The sequence below is a fragment of the Hyla sarda genome, chromosome 1 (genome assembly GCF_029499605.1).
Source record: "Hyla sarda isolate aHylSar1 chromosome 1, aHylSar1.hap1, whole genome shotgun sequence".
NCBI lineage: Eukaryota > Metazoa > Chordata > Amphibia > Anura > Hylidae > Hyla > Hyla sarda.
This window is the reverse complement of record NC_079189.1, coordinates 64423368-64444998: the sequence shown is the minus strand read 5'-3', so window position 1 is coordinate 64444998 and position 21631 is coordinate 64423368. Positions and strand designations below refer to the sequence as shown.

Below are 21631 nucleotides of genomic sequence, written 5' to 3'. Positions count from 1 at the left end.
CCCCCCCCCCCCCAATCATTACCCACCCCCCCAGTCCCCCCAGCCCGTTCGGTCCCCCCCCCCCCCCCCCCATTACCCCCCCCCATCCCCCATGCCATAATCTTTCCCCCCCCCCCATCCCCCATGCCAATTTTCTTTTACCCCCCCCCATCCCCCATGACATTTTTCTCTTTACCCCCCCCCCATCCCCCATGACATTTTCTTCTTTTACCCCCCCATCCCCCATGACATTTTCTTTACCCCCCCATCCCCCATGACATTTTCTTAAACCCCTGATCCCTCGTCTTCTGTGCAATCGGCCCCGCCCCTTTTTTTTTTTTAGCTCCACCCCACATAGCCACACCCACGACCGGTATTTTTCTGAGGGAAAGGTGGCAACCCTAGCCTACACTGATAACCTTTTAATATGATATACACAGTGCTGTATAGTCTGCTAAGACAGAATTAAAGATGACAGATTTAGATTTAGCAGTTTAGGAACAAAATTCCTAGATGGCTCATAGAAAATTTGTTTAAAGGACAACTGCAAGCGCAATATACACTTATCCCCTATCTACAAGATAGGGGATAAGTGTTTGATCGCGGGGGGTCCGACCGCTGGGACCCCCCGCGAACTCCCTAATGGGGCGCCGCCATTAGCGCTCATAGTGAGCGCTAAGGCGCGTAGCGTCGACCTAGAGGTCGACGGTGACGCCCCGTCTCCTCCCCGTCCCAATACAGTTCTATTGGGGGAGGCACGAACGCTGCCCTCCCCGCCTCTCCCATAGAGATGTATGGAGGAGGCGTGCCGGCTGTAACATCATGCTGCGGCTGCAACGCCCCCCCTGCACGGGAAAGCCGCGGCCCCGTACAGGAGATCACAGGGGGGTCCCAGCGGTTGGACCTCCCGCGATCAAACACTTATCCCCTATCCTGTGGATAGGGGATAAGTGTTAATCACGCTGCAGATGTCCTTTAAATGTTAAATGTAGAAGTAATAGTTCGATTTTTTTTCCTTCCCTATGTATAGAAGAGACCTATGTGCTTTTAAAGCTTGCCACTATATTTTTTTTTCTTGTTAGCCAATATGGGTATCATACTACTATAAAATAGTTTTTTACATATGTTTTTAACATCATGCAGTCTACTTTTTTGTTCAAATTTGGTGTATATGACAGAAAATAGTATGGTCTCAACACATGCACCTGTATGTTTTTGTACATGTACAGTGGTCCCACAAGTTACAATATTAATTGGTTCCAGGACGACCATTGTATGTTGAAACCATTGTATGTTGAAACCAGAACTCTATGGAAACCTGGTAATTGGTTCTAAAGCCCCAAAATGTCATCCAAAAAATAGGTCTGCTGGGAGCTGTAAATCACTGTCTATGTCAGTGTTTTCCAAGCAGGGAGCCTCCAGCTGTTGCAAAACTACACCTCCCAGCATGCCCGGACAGCCGTTGGCTGTCCGGTCATGCTGGGAGTTGTAGTTTTGCAACAGCTGGGGGCACCCTGCTTGGGAAACACTGGTCTATGTAGAGGACAGGAGCTTCTTCGGGGTCCTGTACAGTACACACAGTGTCCTAAAAAAAAGTAACATGGAGTCTCCCTCACCTGGTGTCCAAAAAGAGCAGGTAACCCTGGTACAGGTAAAGTGTACAGAACATGTAATCCCTCTCTGTACTGAAGGGGGCACTACCAGACATCAGTCAGTGCATGCACTTCAGTAATACAGGTGTTTTACTAGTAAATTGCCCATTCTGATTGGTCAGTTCTCTTGGCCATTGACAAGTTTCACAGATCTGGACTGTCTTTGTTCAAGTTGGCATTGTATGTTGAGTCTGGTTTTCAACTTACAATGGTCCAGAAAAGACCATTGTATGTTGAAACTATTGTATGTTGAGGTCATTGTAAGTTGAGGGATCACTGTATATGTCACACATAGATAGAGACTGAACTGACAAATTGTAAAAATGTATAAAGTCCAATAAGATCATCAGTAAAATCCACTCTTCTAGGATAGTTGAAGCACACAAGTATATAAATAATCGTATAAAGAGTTTCTTACAAAATACATGAAGTCGAAAAAGTTGCATAGATCAATTGCATTAGCCACTCAAGCTGTTGTGAGATGAAAGTGTGTACATCTATATGTGTGAGTATATTTCATAATATTGTGTGATCATTATAACCTGAATGTCATCACTGTCTAAATCTCCCATTTCCCATAGGCTAAAATTATGGGTCAGGCATGGATAACCTAGGACATGGGCATGCTAGGAGTTGTAGTTTACAACAGTTAGAGGCACCCTGGTTGGGAAACACTGGCTTAGATCCTGCACATAGTTTACATGGGCTCTACGTAGGAGATACACCTAATCAAATCCACAAAACCTGTGTACAAAGTCAGTGCAATGTCATATTTCTGTAATATATCCAGAAGAAAAACAATGAGCTATAATTACCAGTGTGAATATCATATCCCAAAGGGATACAGACAAATGAAAGACAGAGAAGGGCAGATCAATTACACAGGGAGAGAAGCGGCAGAGACGGGTCCGTGGGGGAGAAGATAATATGATCAAATGCCGGTACGTGTCATAAAATCAGCTTCATTGCATCTTTCCTGCTCTCTGTGTACCTTTATGTATATGGGTCTCCAAGGCTGGGTCTATGCCTTCGTGGGTAGGGAAGAATATTGGAGGTCTTGTAGGGGAGGCCTTGATAGGGTTAGCCAAAGCTAAAATGTTCCCATCATCACCAAACCATTTCTTTCCCTAAGATAAAAGAAAAAAAAAGAAACATCATGAAAGAAAATTAGCAAATATAAATCATTGAAGCCTAATTCTTCTTTACGACACATCAATAAGACGGGGCATAAAAGTGCGTAAGGTGAGAGTCAATCCCTATTGACCCCATTATTGTCAAGAACGAGGAGCCCCAAATCCCCATTCTCGGGTAGGACAAGCATTTGCCACCTCTTGTCTGTAAATAGGATCCATCGACTGTACATCAGATTATCCGAACTTTGACCTGTTGTCTCTTTCACGCAATAGATCAAGTCACTCCTGTAACTAAGACTATGTTCAGATTTGTGCCATATAGTCTGCTTGTAGCCTCTTATACAAATTCCATCAGGTTTAAGATGAATAATAGCAAAGTACTCCTTGCTAGTCATCCTGTCAATATGATCATCACAATGGAACCACCAACTAATCCTCTTTTAAGTCATTAGGGTCCATCAGGCACACTGGTATCCGGTGTAAGATGGAAGGGGCCAGTTCTAGCTTTTCTGCTGCTTAAGGTGAAAACTAAAATGCCTCCCATGCCCTATTAAAAATAAAATAAAAAAGGTTTGCATTTAGAAATTTGAAGCATATCAAAGTACAGAGTAAAAGTGTACTGTATACCTCTTTATAATAGTCAGACAGTTACCAAATAATTATTGTGTTCCCGGTACTGACTGCCTTGTAACCCACATCTCGTGTCCGACCGTCATTTGTATGCCATGGGGGGGGGGGGGGGAATGGGGGGCGAACATTGAAGCCAACAGTACAGAATGAGAGAGAGAGGAGGGGAGTGGTGTGTGTTCCAGAAGACCCTAAACAGTATGCCTTTACAGCCATGCTATAGACCAAGCTAGAGGACTATGCAACCTGCTACCTGAGGTAAGATATCCATCTTGCCTCATGGCAGATACAGCTTTGTATGATGGATCTGGCAAAGCTTAATGGTTTAAGTTAATATATAAACCAAAGTTTAGATGCAGATGTGAATGGCAACTAATAAGAGAATGTTTTACTTAAAAAAAAAAAAAAAAAGCTTAAATATTAGTACCTCATCTTGCTGTAACATCCGATTCTCCAAAAGATTTTGGTTGGTTCGGGACACTTTTGGTTTCTCACCAATGTATAAACCCTCATCTTCCAGATATCTTGGTTGCATGTTATCGGGGACCTTTAGGCTGGTAGGCACTGCATGAAAAAGCAGAAGAGTCAAAGTTTATGTTGTTCTGTCTTGTAGGTAGGTTCCCTCAATAGCACCTTGTACCCCTTCTAGTCATATTATAGTAGCTCTCAAGACTGCTTACATTGAAGCATACAAGAGTATTAATTCTTAACGTGACCTGGACTAATGCAAAAGAGCCTGTCATGCATCTGTACATTATGTTTTGTTACCAGGTTAGGACCTCAGTATTCTGATGTAATCCGTATGGGGGGGGGGGGGGGGGGGGTTTGCAGCGAGTTTTTAATATTCCTGCAGCGCCACCCTCTTAGGATAAGGCATCACATAGTGTCCTTTAATTTGGATAGGCTGTCAGAGTAATGCACTAAAAGAGTGGGTCCTCAAAGGAAAGAGATGTCATCTGCCTCAAATAATTCAATACGGTTCGAAATTAGGGATTTATTTCTATCAACTCAAAATTCCCTTAATAAGGCAAATGTGAAAAACCTTGTATTATATATGTATCTGCTTTATTTGTATCCTAAATGTAGCAGTCACCTGGTCGAAAGCTTGGGATAAATAAAATGTCTCTCTCTTTCTGGATCCGGCTGCGATATCCTTCATATTCAGCAGCCGTCATCTCTATGAAGTCACGTGCCGTCTGGTCAATGAGAAACAGGTCATCTTCAGGAACCAAGGACTCCTCTTCTTCCTGTAATAACGAAACCTTAAGAAATTAAATAATTTCCTTCTAATTCAAGGAAAAAAGAATGTGGTGGGGCAATCTACTTTGCAGAGCAATGAACATTTAGATTTTTTCATCACTTAAATGAACATATATTCCTGTAAATTCAATTTTTTTTAGATGAACAAAAGAGGTTAAAGGGGCACTCCACTGCTCAGCGTTTCGAATAAACTGTTCCGAACGCTGGAGCCGGCAGCTCGTGACACGATAGCCCCCCCCCCCATGAAGTCACGCCCGCCCCCCCCCTCAATGCAAGTCTATGGGAGGGGGCGTGACAGCCGCCACGCCCCCTCCCATAGACTTGCATTGAGGGGGTGGAGTGTGACAGCATGAGGGGGCGGGGCTATGACGTCACGAGCTGCCGGCTCCAGCGTTCAGAACAGTTTGTTCCAAATGCTGAGCAGCGGAGTGCCCCTTTAAGAAGAACCAACTTTAGGGTTGAGGATGCCATGGAGATGACTGAGGAGTGTCCATCCTTTAGTCACCATGAAAAGCAATGACTAAAGCTGGACACCCCTGTAAACCAAATAGTGGCATTTTGCACCAAGGAACAGAGAACTGGGTGGAGCTTAGCAAACGTTGGAAGGAATATCTGGCTGAACCAAAGTGAGAACGTTTGAAAGTAAACTTAAAGGGGTACTCCGGTGGAAAACTTTTTTTTTTTTTTTTTTAAATCAACTGATGGCAGAAAGTTAAACAGATTTGTAAATTCATTCTATTAAAAATGTTAAAGGACAACTGCAGCGGCATTACACTTATCCCCTATCCACAGAATAGGGGATAAGTGTTTGATCGCGGGGGTCCGACCGCTGGGTCCCCCCCCCCGATCTCCCTAACGGGGCGCCGCCATAAGCGCTAAGGCGCATAGCGTCGACCTAGAGGTCGGCGGTGACGCCCCGTCTCCTCCCCATCCCCATACAGTTCTATGGGGGATGCGGGGAGGCACGAATGCTGCCTCCCCGCCTCTCCCATAGAGATGTATGGAGGAGGCGTGCCGGCTGGAACGTCATGCTGCGGCTGGCACGCCCCCTGCACGGGAGAGCTGCGGCCCCGTACAGGAGATCACCAGGGGCCCCAGCGTTCGGACCCCCCGCGATCAAACACTTATCCCCCATCTTGAGGATAGGGGATAAGAGTTTGTAACGCTGCAGATGTCCTTTAATCCTTCCAGTACTTATTAGCTGCTGAATACTACAGAGGAAATTATTTTCTTTTTGGAACACAGAGCTCTCTGCTGACATCACGATCACAGTGCTCTCTGCTGACACCTCTGTCCATTTTAGGAACTGTCCAGAGCAGCATATGTTTGCTATGGGGATTTTCTCCTACTCTGGACAGTTCTTAAAATGGACAGAGATGTCAGCAGAGAGCACTGTGGTCATGATGTCAGCAGAGAGCTCTGTGTTCCAAAAAGAAAAGAATTTCCTCTGTAGTAGACAGCAGTTAATAAGTACTGGAAGGATAAAGATTTTTTAATAGAAGTAATTTACAAAATCGGTTTAACTTACTGGCACCAGTTGATAAAAAAAAAAAGTTTTTTTCACTGGAGTACCCCTTTTAAAAGAAGCACTGCAGAAATTATTATTAGGTGGCCAAGCAATGAAGTTGCTCAGGACACCTATTGTTTTGTCTCAGATTATTATTTTGTTATTATTATTCCTCCATAAATTTCAAATGCTTATATCTGCTGCACTGTAAATCCAAAACTTATGAGACATTGCATAGTGGTAGACCCATGAGCTGTGCAGAATCGTATGTAATATAGAGGTCATAGGTCACATGGTAAGGTTGCCATCTTAGATATCGTGGCAATTTCGCACAATATTCAAAAATGTTCTTCTCTACAACCGCTAAAACTACAGCTATATAAATCGAGTCAGAATTGTTCATTATAAGACTTTTGGTCACATGGTGTGGCCGCCATATTGAATTGCAGAAAATTATACAAACATCATCTTCTCTGAAACAGTTTGTCAGAATACCGTATAATTTGGCTGACATGTTCATGGTTACCTCCTTTACCAAGGTTGTGAAAGCCTGTTCACAGCTTTACAGTCGTCTACCCGGTGAGTTGCCGTGTCTTTCTTCCTTCTCCTATTGGCTTTATCCTTCATGCTCGTTTTAGACACTGAGCACCCCTTAGACTTGTATTTATGACCACTACCACATTTAGTGGCTACTACAGCTGTATCCATCTAGTTGCCTTAACCCTTGCACTGCCTGGTTCCCATTTCTTTGTTGGATACAGTTTTCTCTAAAATGACTGGTCAGGACAGTGTGAAAATTAACACACATGTACCGCACGGTATCACAAGATTTGGCCGCCCTATTGGCTTGCACAATATTCTGCAAACATAGTTTTCTTTATAATTGCTGGTCAGAACAATGTGAAATTAGCACACTTCTCCACGACCACCTTCTCCACCATAGTGGGTAAAGCAAGCATTGGCCATAACCTGGCTTTGCTGCTTGGATACAGCCCCTCCCTCAATTAAACTGCAAACCCCCCCACCCCCCTATTCTTTTTGAAATTAAAGAAATTTACAGAAAAAAACCACAAACCAGTATATACAGATCGCCATGTGTAAATTCTGCTTCTAAAAAGTGAATTGTTTCAGAGTTAACACATATCCAATCAGAAGAGTGAGAGTTTTATTGTCTCATAATTTATGTTACGTCCTAGAGACTGCCCGTTTATCGTGGCCTGAATTCTTAGATGTTGTAGTGTGTTATAAAACCTTGGGATACATTTAGTCTGTGATAAGATCAGGTACAGCTCAACAGATCAGACATTATAGAATCTATCAATACATTTCATATGTATCAATATTTCTAGATACCTGTCGGTCTACCTACCTATGTCTTACATTTTATAACAAGGAATTTTATGCTATAAACCATAAAGCACTTTGTGTAGGTTTACACAGCTCTTACGCCTTACCCTGTTAAGACAAGTTACATAATTAATGTCTTTAAAGGGGTACTCCCACCCTAGACATTTTATCCCCTATCCAAAAGATAGGGGATAAAATGTCTGATCGCGGGGGTCCCGCCGCTGGGGACCCCCGCAATATTGCATGCAGCACCCACCTGTTTGTTGTCCGGAAGCGCTGGAGGGTCTGGGTCGCGACCACGGGAACGAAGTCCATGATGTCAGGACTCCGCCCCCCCGTGTGACGTCACGCCCCGTCCCCTCAATGCAAGTCTATGGGAGGGGGCGTGACGGCTGCCACACCCCCACCCATAGACTTGCATTGAGGGGGGTGGAGTCCTGACATCACGGACTTCCATTTCCGTGGTCGCGACCTAGACCCTCCAGTGCTTCCGGACAACAAACAGGTGGGTGCCGCATCAAATATTGCAGGGGTCCCCAGTGGCGGGACCCCCGCGATTAGACATCTTATTCCCTATCCTTTGGATAGGGGATAAGATGTCTAGAGTGGGAGTACCCCTTTAAGTCTTGTACTAATAATTCTTATCTCCTTTCACGTAGGGAGATGAGGCCCATGTTGTTTTATGAAATTGGCTCTATGTTGGCTTGCCATTCTACACTGAAGTGATTCAGTAATGCAGCCTATCCAATGAATCCTCTGGCTGAGAGTGTGGTGTCTGATCATTGCCCCTTGTCATCTAATTAAGCTGCTAATGCTGGAGTTCACCCAGGTCAACTTATTAGGCTATGTTTACATGGCGGAAAATTAGCAAAATGACCGCCTGGTGAAAAAAAAAAAAAAAACAGACAGACATTACACAAATCTGTATGTTTCACCAGCACTAGGAAGTGCGCTGTCTTCTTTTTCAATGCATTTTCCAGTGGAATCCGCAGAAACAATGAACATGTTCATTGTTTCTGCAGATGCCGAAAATCAGTATTTCCATGGCAGACGTTTCCTGCATGGAAAAATTGACAACCCTTTATGGGTAATGAATATATTTGAATTGATTTTTTATTTATTGTCATTTGCTTCCAAAATACAAAAAATAAATAAAAATAATAACAGACCCTTCAATGTTAGACTAAGCCATATGACTTTACTAATTAACCTATACAATGTGCAGTGACACTATATAGCAGAACATGCTATCATATCTCTGGTGATGGCTCTGAGTAAAACTTCTTGCTATGTCTCTATATAAAAACAACCCACCATTCCTTCTTCCCCTTCCTCTGCTTGGTCTTGTTCAGCCCTTGATGCAGGGTCCCTGTTGTCCTCCTTTCTGTGAGGTTTTTCGGATTTCTTTTCTTCTTGCCCAGCTTGTGCTTCTGGTTCAGGATCAAAGTTTAAGGTAAAGAAGTTGAAAGATTCCTCAGCTGTGGGATATCCATCCGGGACCTGTAGGGTGACCAATGCAATACATTTACTGTGGGCCTTAAAGGGGTACTCCACTGGAAAACTTTTTTTTAATCAAGAACGAAGAAAGTTTAACAGATTTGTAAATTACTTCTATTAAACTTCTTCTAAAATGACTTCTAATTTATCTTAATCCTTCCAGTACTTATCTGCTGCTGTTTACTACAGACGAAGTTATTTTCTTTTTGAATTTCCTTTCTGTCTGACCACAGTGCTCTCTGCTGACACCACTGTCCATTTTAGGAACTGTCCAGAGTACAAGCAAATCCCCATAGCAAACCTCTCCTGCTCTGGACAGTTCCTATAATGGACAGAGGTGTCAGCAGAGAGCATTTTGGTCTGACAGAAAGGAAATTCAAAAAGAAAAGAACTTCCTGTGGAGCCTATAGCAGCTGATAAGTACCGCAAGGATTAAGATATTTTAATAGAAGTAATTTACAAATCTGTTTAACTTTCTGGCACAAGTTGATTAAAAAAAAAAAAAAAAAAAGTTTTCCAGTGGAGTACCCCTTTAAGCAGCCCCTGAAAATGACCTGGACAAAGAATCTTTATCATTATCAACAAATTCAGAGAGCTGTTCCCTGTCAACACAAAGGGTCTATAATCATTCCCATTCTAGTACGCGGTACCACTATAACTCCTGGACAGCACACCCACTGTCTTGGGGACTCATTCGGTTCACAATCTCATTAATACTTGGGAATACTGATGTTGGCTGTTGACGTTATGACCATTTAGGACCATCAAGACCCCATCAGTGGAATAAACTACAAACAAGGCTTCCAATTTTTTAAGAAGCACTCCCTTTTGTATTTGTATTGCCTGCCCAGGAGTAAGGTGGTATGTGGTATGTCTTCTGGGTATCTCTATGGGATTCTTTTCATTGAAGCATCTTAGACATACATAGAATAGAGTGAATTCTGTCCTAACCAAACGCACTCTACATAGAGAGTCATAGACGTGGCAATGTGGTCATTCAGTGGGACTGGAACGGCTTCTGAACTGGGAAATAACACAGCGCGGTGAGAAAACAGCTCACCTTTCAATAAAACAGAATAATCTGAGAAATAAAGGCTGAGCTGTGAGCTGAGAAGACAGTCTACTCCCGACTCGTTCTCGTGAACGGTTGGGGTTTGCATACTCAGACCTCGACCAATCAAAATATTAGACAAGTCAAAAGTATTTACACATGACAGGTAAGATTTAAAAGGGTAATCCGTGTTTTTTAAATAATAAGCAATCTGTTATTTAAAGGGGTACTCCACTGCTCAGCTTTTGGAACAAACTGTTCCGAACACTGGAGGCGGCGCCCCCTCATGACATCACGCCCTGCCCCCTCAATGCAAGTCTATGGGAGGGGGCGTGACGGCTGTCACGCCCCCTCCCATAGACTTGCATTGAGGGGGCGAGGCGTGACGTCATGAGAAAGCAGGGCTATGATGTCACAAGCTCCCACACCGGCTCCAGAATTCGGAACAGTTTGTTCCTAACGCTGAGCAGCGGAGTACCCCTTTAACTCTCCGATTTCATGTTGATCCCCCGTTGGACTCCCATTGGCACCACGGCTCAGCCAGAGGCACTGATGCCCAGAATACGTCCTGTAACTGCCAATGCTGCTGATTGGCTGCAGCGATCATGTGACGACTGCTCCAAAAGAAAGACTGGGGTGCTGATGGGAGCCAGAATGGGGGATCAGAGCGAGATCTGAGAGGTAAGTAACTGCATGTTTATTATTTTAAAGCATTTGGGGCCTTTTTTTTTTTTTACAAACAGAAAAAATAAGAATAGTAAAACATGAATAACTCAGGCATTACACATTGCTTATACAAATCAATGGGCTGTCTAATACATGGCAGGAGAGGTCCTCCAGGGCCACAGACACTCTTGGGATTTGGATTTAAAATAGAGGTGTCCCCTATAAACTCATATATCCCTAATACAGTAAATGAAAATGGATTTCCTAAAGCAGACAATTCCTTTAATACTGGGAGTGGGTATGAATTCTTACATGGGATTTTTTCTGAACGGTCTTTACAGCATCACGGAGTCGTACCCTAGAAGACAGCTGAGCTTCTACATCCTTTACTCTCTGAAGAGGGATAATATCGTGCTGTGGGACAATAAGACAAACATCTAAGCAGATTTACACACACGCCCTGAACAGATCAGTACTTACTGTAATTTGAGGAGTTCTCTCGCTACCAATGACGTGGATGTCAGGTTACGTAACCAGTTAAAGTGTTTATACCACATTAAAAATGTATATGGGTTTTTCTTCCCAAAATGCCATCCCTGTGCTCTACAGGCTCCATTTACATGAATAGAAACATATGGCACATGTGCGCCAAAAGCTGTTAACCTGCCAAGTTAAACCATGTAAAAAAATATGTTGCCAATGTTTTTTTTTTCTCACGCTTTATACAAAAAAAAAATAAATAAATAAATAAAAAAAAAAATGGGTCAGTTGAAAAGTGGAGTAAATTTTAGCCAAGCATGGCCAGAATAAGGCTGGGTTCACACCACGTTTTGTTAAATACGGTTCCCATATACGGCCGGGAGGAGGGGGGCGGGGCTTAATCACGGTGCCCGCACTCAGCCATATACGGGAACCGTATTTAATGAATGTCTATGAGCCGTGGTCGACCGCGTTTTTGCCTACGGTCGGGAAACTGCATACGGCCGAAAACGAAGCCGACCGGAGGCTGCGGTTCACTCCGGTCGGCTCATAGACATACATTAAATACGGTTCCCGAATACGGCAACTTTTCCTCTACACTGGTTTTAATAACATCCCCCCCCCCCCCCCCCCCGCCGTGCCTAAATTTGCACCACTTTTCAACTGCCCCGTTATTTTGGGCTGAAAGTGTGAGAAAATTTCTATGCACAAATCTATGTGAAAAATTGAAAGAATTACTACTGCATGTGCATTTGACTTTAGGACATGGAAATCCACACTAATCTGCTGTACTCACCTCTTCATCAAACCTTGCACTAGACCTAGTAAGGCTTCGCGGTGAGGCGACCGGGGACTCTTGCTGGAGTATACTCTCTGCCTTAGACTGCAGAATAAAATTTCAGTATTAGCGAAGAAGAAACCTTGGAGCAATGGACACATTTTCTAGGATCGCATTTCACTTCGCTGGGTGTGATGCAGCCCTGGTGCCTACATTCAGCTGTAAACATATAATCAAATCTGACAGCGCTTCTCCTTATTATACAGCGTGAAACAAATCACACGGAAGGGATGAAATAAACCAGAGTATCTGGTCGGCTACATACGTAAGAAAGTAACTTGGCTGCGCTAAAACTTCATCTGGTCTGGGATGATCATAAAAACACCCCTCACGTACACACCAATCTCCAGAGGAGTGGGTCATGAGAAAGTCATAGAGGGGGCAAAATATCATTATCAAAGATTTATCAAAACCTGTGCAAAGAAAAAGTGGTGTACAAGTAATATATTTAGCACACCAACCAGTGCACATAAAGCACAGTACTTGAAAAAAAAAAAAATAGTGCAAGCGCATAAAGGCTTAGTACAGTGCATGATTTCAGTGTAAACTGATGCACAAAATAACAACACACTGCACATGCAATGTTGCAGGTACACACTGCCAACATAGCAGTAGATCATGACCCCTGACCGGAGCAGTGGTGGTCAGAGCACTGAAGTGGGGCAGTGCACAGACATACAGCCTCCAGCCATACACTGTATTTGGGGGGAACTATGCTGCCAACCTAATGTGGGGGGAACTATGCTGCCCACCTAATGTGGGGGGGAACTATGCTGACAACCTAATGTGGGGGGAACTATGCTGACAACCTAATGTGGGGGGGGGGGGAACTATACAGCCAACCTAATGTGGGGGGGAAACTATACAGCCAACCTAATGTGGGGGGGGAAACTATACAGCCAACCTAATGTGGGGGGAATTATACTGCCAGCCTTGTGTGGGGGGAACTATACCGCAAACCTAGTGTGGGGGGAACTATACCGCCAACCTAGTGTGGGGGGAACTATACCGCCAACCTAGTGTGGGGGGAACTATACCGCCAACCTAATGTGGGGGGAACTATACCGCCAACCTAATGTGGGGGGAACTATATTGCCAACCTAATGTGGGGGGGGGCCTATACTGCCAACCTAATGTGGGGGTGCCTATACTGCCAACCTAATGTGGGGGTGCCTATACTGCCAACCTAATGTGGGGGGAGCTATACCGCCAACCTAATGTGGGGGAACTATACTGCCAACCTATTGTGGGGGAACTATACTGCCAACCTAAAGTGGGTGATCTATGCTGACAACCTAATGTGGGGAACTATGCTGACAACCTAATGTGGGGGGAACTATGCTGACAACCTAATGTGGGGGGAACTATGCTGACAACCTAATGTGGGGGGAACTATGCTGACAACCTAATGTGGGGGGAACTATGCTGACAACCTAATGTGGGGGGAACTATGCTGACAACCTAGTGTGGGGGAACTATGCTGACAACCTAGTGTGGGGGAACTATGCTGACAACCTAGTGTGGGGGAACTATGCTGACAACCTAGTGTGGGGGAACTATGCTGACAACCTAGTGTGGGGGAACTATGCTGACAACCTAGTGTGGGGGAACTATGCTGACAACCTAGTGTGGGGGAACTATGCTGACAACCTAGTGTGGGGGAACTATGCTGACAACCTAGTGTGGGGGAACTATGCTGACAACCTAGTGTGGGGGAACTATGCTGCCTACCTAGTGTGGGGGTTTTATGCTGAGAACCTAGTGTTTGGAAACCATGCTGCCTACCTAGTGTGGGGGAACTATGCTGCCTACCTAGTGTGGGGGAACTATGCTACGTAATTAAAGGGGTACTCCCAGCATTCAGAACATTTTGTCCCGAACTCTAGGTGCGGGGTGCAGGGATTGTGAGGTCACAGCCGCGCCCCTTGTGATGTCTCACCATGCACCCTTAATGCAAGTCTAAGGGAGGGGGCATGTCGACAACCGTACGATACTCTGATAGTGCCCCTCCAGAGACTAGACTCTGGATCCGCCCCTGCCTGTCTGTCTCCAGGTTGAGTGTAATTTTACAACTTGGCTCCATTCACTTCAATGGAACTGAGCTGCAACACCACACCCAACCTGGATGTTTAAAGAAACATGCTCTGTTTTTTTATTCCTGGATAACCTCTTTAAGTTCCATCTTCCCAATAACAAGGTCATTCTGTAAAACAGCACCTCTAGTGGTCGAGCATGGAACTGAAAAATATAGCAATACATGGTCAGATCCACTGCTCCAATATCTGCTCTGTTACCCTAAATCAGTGTTTCCACAACCAGTGTGCCTCCCGCTGTAGCAAAACAACAACTCCCAGCATGCCCGGACAGCCGATGGCTGTCTGGGCATGTTGAGAGTTGTAGTTTTGCAGCAGGAGGAGGCACACTGGTTGGGAAACACATCCCTAAATAGAGCATTAAAAAGTCGCTCTTCCATTGACACACATTGATCTACCATTTACGTAATAAGGATTATTTTTTACGGATTGACAGTCCAAAATAAATAAATAAACAAACAAAAATCACATTAAAATCACAGACGTCTTACCCTTCCAGCTTTTAGTTTTTCCCGCAGTCGTTCTCTCATGGAAGATTCGGCCGAGCTGGAGACGTTTAATGGGGGTAAACCTAAAACAGGTGACTTGGGTTAGACCCTGTAGTCTGGAGTTATTTACTGCATTATTCCAAAACTATTGTTAATGTTCTATTTCTGAAACAATTAGGGGGGGAAAAAACAACATTTGGCTAAAAACATGTTTATATGGGGTTATTGAATTAAAATACATCTCTGCTGGTGAACACACGCAGAAGAAAACAATTTACACAGCCCGGCTGCCAACTTACTCCAACTTACTGCGTTCGCACGGCATGCTAACCATACGCATCTGTAAAGCTCCCTGTGTATAAGAATGTAGACATACAGTGGCCTCCATTACCCCATGGAGCGTCATTTTTCTCTCCTTTTGGGTGGTACAAAATAAGGATTCCATTTTGGCCTCAGTTTTCCATTTATTTGCTATATAGAATAGTGTAGTAGACAGCACTATTCTATAGAGAGTCATCCAACTAACAAATTAACAATGGGAGCCTATGGGTGATGACTGCCACTCCAACAGACACTAAGGCTCAGTTCACACTAACGCTATGCTCCAATAAAGGAAGATCCTTTGCTTAGTCCATCGAAAGAACTGGTGTTGAGTGGAGAAAAAAAAGATCGGACATACAGTATTTTTTTTTCCGATGAACTCCCCTAAAATACCAGACACCTGATGGACTCCATCCAAGTCAATGGGATCTGTTGGGACCCGGTGGTGTCAGTTGGGGTCTGTTCCATTCAAACAGACCCTAAACGGGTTGGAGCACAATTGATACTGCCGAGTCCCGACTGATCCTTTGGACTTGAATAGGGTGGTAGCACAACGGTTGTGTGAACTAAGCTTAAGAGACACGTTGTGAAATAAAGCTTAAATACTCAAGAACCATCCCTTTATGATATATCCCTTTATTTATTAGGCAGGTAAATGTGGTCAAACCTGTTTATTATAGATGGCCCATTATGCATTTTTTGTCTTGTAGCGGCAGGAAAAAACTATTCTCATCTTTATAGGGTTGCTGCTGCAGATTTCAATGTAAACTAAATGACTGAGCACAGCTTCTAATCTGCAGCTACAAATCCTGAGCATCAAATCTGGTCAGGATACTGTACGTGCGTTCATAGCAGCGGGCTGCACGCTGCGGGAATCCTGCTGCGAGTTACGCTACCATTGACTTAAATGAGTCCACAGACGGTTCACAATAGTGTCAAATTTGCGGACTGTCCGCGGACCCATTGAAATGAATTGTAGCGTAACTCGCAGCGGGAAATCCGCTGCTAGTAATAGCGTTTAAAGGGGTATTCCAGGATTTTTTTTTCCGTCAGTCTTTTAGCTCATGATGTCAAGCTAAAAACACTGTGCAATATGCTTATATTACTTTTATGCTCTGCTTTGTCCCCACTGCACAGCACAAGGAAGTGCCCGCTCAGCCAATCACTGGCAGCAGCTGTGAGCAAAGCAGTGGGGACCAGGAATGGTGGGGGATTGGCACCAGGGGAGTACAGTCTTTTTTTATACCGCAGCCAAGTCATTGTTTACAAAAAATAAATATACAAAATAAAAATATATTATAAAGGATGTATGTATATATCCACAAACAATGACTATTATTATTAGTAATATTAACCCCTTGGGGACTTTTTTCCTCCTCACCTTTTAAAAATCATAACCCTTTCAATTCAATTTTGCACCTACTGACTCATATGAGGGCTTTTTTATTTTTTTTGCACCACCAATTCTACTTTGTAATTACAAGAGTAATTTTACCCAAAAATCTACAGCAAACCCCCCCCCCCCCCCGAAAAAAAATAAAAATAAAATCATTGTGCGACAAAATAATCCAAAAGCAAAACAAAACACCATTTTGTAAATTTTGGAGCTTCCGCTTCTACACAGTACATTTTTCTGTAAATATGACACCTTATCATTATTCTGTAGGTCCATACGATTAAAATGATACCCTACTTATATAGGTTTGATTTTGTCGTACTTCTGGAAAAAATCTTAACTACATGCAGGAAAATGAATATGTTTAAAAATGTCATCTTCTGACCCCTATAAGGGCTTAATTTTTTGCACTGTGATCTGAAGTTTGTTTTGGTCGGACTTTTTGATCGCTTTTTTTTCATTTTTTATGGTATAAAAAGTGCCCAAAAATAAGCTATTTGACTTTAGAATTTCTTTACGTGTACGCCATTGACCGTGCGGTTAAATTAATTATATATTTTTTATAGTTCAGACATTTACGCACGCGGCGATACCATATATGTTTAGATTTATTTTTATTTACAAAGTTTATTTTTTTAAATGGGAAAAGAGGGGTGATTCAAACTTTTATTAGGAAGGGATTAAATCATCTTTCTTAACTTTTTTGTTGTTGCAATTTTATAGACCCAAAGGGGACTATAACATGCAGTACATTGATTGCCAGCACTGATCAATGCTATGCCATAGCATTGCATTGATCAGAGTTATCCGCAGTCGATTGCTCAAGCCTGGATCTCAGGCTTGAAGCAATCAATCGCCAATCGGACATGGAGGAGGAAGGTAGGGACCCTCGTCACGTGTCCTCAACTGATCGGGACACTGCGGTTGGTCCCGACCAGCCCGACCATCATGGTGGTGAGCGCGCAGAAGCCGGTGAGACTGACACTGGCTCCCCGCTATTGCGGGTTTGCGCACCTACCGGGATCCTGTAATTGGCTTTCACATCAGCGGACAGTACCGGGAGCTTGACTAAGGACTGATATGCCTACTTACTCCTGGATCCGCTGTGACCGATTACACCCGTACAGTGGCACCTAGTATCGGGGTGCCATATTGATTCATGTTCATACATACTGAGTGATGCTATTGTTATCTCTTTTTCATATGTGTTAATCCTATACATTGAGACCTTTGCATGTATAAAGTTCTCCTGATGACACCCTAAACTAGGGTAGAAATGCGTAGAGAACAATATATATATATATAGGAATCTATGATAACCACCAGACAGGTGGCGCTCTGAATATATGATAAATCCACCAGACAGGTGGTAACCTTTAGTGGATCCTGTGAATCAATCTTTTTTAGATGGTGATAGTTCACAATCACTAGAATGGTGTAATTTTAATAAGTAACAATAAAAGTTATATCTTAGTAGCACTCCCCCTACACTTTTTTTGTAAAGTTTTTTTGCATATCCCGACCAGCCCGACTAAGCTGCCGGGATGTATTTTTTAGATGTGGCGATCAACTTTGATCGCTATGTCTAAAGGGTTAATACCAGACATCACCGCGATCGGTGATGTCTGGTATTAGCCATAAGTCCCGGCTACTGTTAGCCGAGTGACCCCGCCTTATATCGTATGAGCGGGCGCAGGGCGTACAGGTACACCCTGCGTCCCAAAGAGGTTGATAAATAATAATAACAAAAATAAATAATGTTTTTCAGAAGCTGGCATGTAGAACTATCTGCTGGCCATGCAAAGGAGTGGTTGACCATGTAATGGATGAGCTTGGTTTCCAGAACAGGAACCGCTCTTACACAGCAGTTCTCTGGTTTATAGAAAGTATCCTGTAGATAGCCCCCTATATGTAATGTAAATGCAATGTTACTTAACTCTTTAGGTATTAGTTGATTGCTAGAAGCAATGTAAACCAATGTAAAATGTATCAAGTCACAAAGGATATTTCATGGTCTGCAATGAAGCAAAGAGCCAGCAAAATACATCTAATAGATTTTTGGGGGTTGAAGTCCTATCCATGTCTTTGGGACTTCCAGTACATCTCCAGATCACGTTAGTCTCTGGCTGTAGAGATTGCCGGGGACTTTGAAACATCCTGGCGACTGTCCAAAATAATAGTTAGTGTGGGGTCGGGATGGGAGGACCACAGTGTCATTGTTGCTTTTTTTCTCTTCCCCAATGTTTAGGTAGGAAGACCGGGCAAGGCCGGGTACTCAGCCAATATATATATATATATATATATATATATATATATATATATATATACACACACACACACACACACACACACACAGTGATCCCTCAACTTACAATGGCCTCAACATACAATAGTTTCAACATACAATGGTGTTTTCTGGACCATTGTAACTTGAAACCAGACTCAACATACAATGCTAAGGACAGTCCAGATCTGTGAAACGTGTCAATGGCTGGAAGAACATACCAGAATAGGCATTCACTGGTAAAACCCCTGTATTACTGAAGTGCATGCACTGACTGGTGTCTGGTAGTGCCCCCTACAATACAGGGAGGTATTACATGTTCTGTACTCTTTACCTGTATTACTGAAGTGCATGCACTGACTGGTGTCTGGTAGCGCCCCCTACAATACAGAGAGGTATTACATGTTCTGTACTCTTTACCTGTATTACTGAAGTACATGCACTGACTGGTGTCTGGTAGTGCCCCCTACAGTACAGGGAGGTATTACATGTTCTGTACTCTTTATCTGTGCAGGGTTAGCTGCTCCTTTGGACACCAGGTGAGGGTGGCTCCATTTTTAGGACATTGCGTGTACTGTACAGGACCCTGAAGAAGCTCCTGTCTTCTACATAGACCAGCGTTTCCCAACCAAGGTGCCTCCAGCTGTTGCAAAACTACAAATCCCAGCATGCTGGGAGTTGTAGTTTTGCAACAGCTGAAGGCACCCTGGTTGGGAAATGCTGACATAGACAGTGATTTACAGCTCTCAGCAGATCTTTATTACTTTTATATGTAAGGACTTGCTATATCTCTATTAGTTATCTACTTATTTATCTTTAATAAGAGTTATGGTCTCAACATACAATGGTCGTCCTGAAACCAATTAATATTGTAACTTGAGGGACCACTGTGTATATATATATATATATATATATATATATACGGGGTCAGTACTTTCCTCAGGGAGAAGACACCTCTTCAGGTGTAACGGAGATTCAGGTTAGGCCAATTAGCACTCCGCAGGCATTCTGGGTAGGGGAATATGCAAAGCAGCTCATTACACAACCTTTTCAGGTAATGTTCCCTGGTATCATCTTAGCTCCTGTTAAGGAATATAAAAAGCTGAATGGGATTTATGCCAAGCCAGACTACTCCCCAAAAGGGAAGTTTCGACCAATCTGCAGACAGCTGTTTCGTCAGTACAGAGCAGGGTGATCTGGCTTGGCTGTGGTGAGAGGCCTGAGGCTTTAAACGGGGTCAGTACTTTCCTCAGTTTACACCTCCGTTACACCTGAAGAGGTGTCCTCTCCCTGAGGAAAGTACTGACCCCGTTTAAAGCCTCAGGCCTCTCACTACAGCCAAGCCAGATCACCCTGCTCTGTACTGACGAGGGGCAAACACCCCGAAACAGTTGTCTGCAGATTGGTCGAAACTTCCCTTTTGGGGAGTAGTCTGGCCCCTCTGACAAGCCTGGGTGAATGGTTGCAGACATTCCCGGTTAGAGCCCCGGGGCTGTACTCACTGCGCTTTCCTCGTGTAGCAGCTCCAGCATCTTCCGCAGCTTCATCTCCATCTCTGACATTCTCGATCAGCTGAAGAGATAGAACAACAAAAAAAATCACTTACAGTCAGAAATATACTATTAGCAGAGAAAGACGCATAGAATTATAGAAATCTCTTAGGGCCCATTCATATGACGGACAGCCATTGGCTATCTAGGCATGCTGGGAGTTGTAGTTTTACAACAGCTGGAGGCCCCCTGGTTGGGAAACATTGTCAGTACTAATAAATATATCCATGGACTGCAGTCCGTAAAGTTACAATTATACTTTGTTTCAGATAACTAATACATGTATTGCAAGTCTTTAGATCTAAAGAAAAGTCATATAGAATACAGGAGCTTTTTTTAGGGTTCTGTACAGTATATAAAGTGGCCCAGATTAACCCCTTAAGGGCACAGCAGGTCTGAGAATTGAGGCTCCTCGCCTTTTTTATTTTTCCATCCAGCTATGTAAGGCTTGTTTTTTTGCAGCACCAATTGCACTTTGTACTGACACCATTCATTTTACCATAAAATGCACAGCAAAAATATGTACATATTATTTTTCGGGGGAAAAGGGGTGTCGTTTTTATCCAGTGCACTTTATAGTAAAGCTGACATGTTCTCTTTATTCAGTGGATCAATTAGATTAAATGATACCTATATAGTACTATAAAAAAATAAAGAAACAGTATCCAAAGGATAGGGGATGTCTCACCACGGGGGTCCCGCCGCTGGGGACCCCCACAATCTTGTATTCGCCACCCACCTGCTTGAGCTGCACACCGCGGTGCCCGCTCACAAACAGCCGGGTGGCGACCATGGGGCCGGAGTTTCGTGACATAACGACTCTGCCCCCGTGTGACATCACCCCCCGCTATGCAAGTCTATGGGAGGGGGCGTGACGGCCCCCGCGGTGAGACATCTTATCCAGTGGCGTTGCGACCCGGGTGCGGGGGGTGCGGCCCGCACCGGGTGACACCAACCCAATGGGGTGACACCAAGACGCTCCGCAGCACCCCTCCCCTCCCCCTCCCCAGCTACACAGACACCCCCCTCATCTGTGCCCGACCGGCCTCCCATCCGTCAGCAAACCCCCTCTTTCACCTTCACTGTGCGCCCGACCGTCATCACACCCCCCCCTCACCTTCACCAGCACTGTGCCCGTCCTCCGCTCCCACGTCTGCGCCGGCCTGACGTCACACCGCACGGCCGCGCAGGAGGACGTGAGTTACGTCACTCGCACGGCGCCCGGTGAGAAGGAGCGCTGCGCTGGATGGGTGAGTTTGTATGTCTGTCTCTCTGTCTCTATCTATGCTTGTGTGTGACTGTGTGTATGTGACTGTGTGTGTTTGTGTGACTCTCTGAGTGTGTGACTCTGTGTGTGTGTGTGTTTGTGCGACTCTGTGTGTGTGTGTGTGTCTGTCTGTGAGTGTGTGTCTCTCTGACTGTGTGTGTGTGTGTTTGTCTCTCTGTGTTGTATGTGTTTTTT

At 44.1% G+C, this 21631-nt stretch overlaps 1 protein-coding gene across 1 annotated transcript in view; it reads right to left on the bottom strand.

Annotated features, from left to right (window-relative positions):
• The window catches only part of CC2D2A (coiled-coil and C2 domain containing 2A), a gene marked incomplete in the record, with an annotated part of 119749 nt that overhangs the window by 87911 nt on the left and 10207 nt on the right, over positions 1–21631 (bottom strand). The window contains 8 exon segments of the mRNA XM_056555177.1: positions 2674–2758; positions 3819–3955; positions 4485–4638; positions 8820–9005; positions 11032–11133; positions 11996–12082; positions 14622–14701; positions 20122–20191. Of these exon segments, the coding sequence (XP_056411152.1) occupies positions 2674–2758; positions 3819–3955; positions 4485–4638; positions 8820–9005; positions 11032–11133; positions 11996–12082; positions 14622–14701; positions 20122–20191 (901 nt within the window).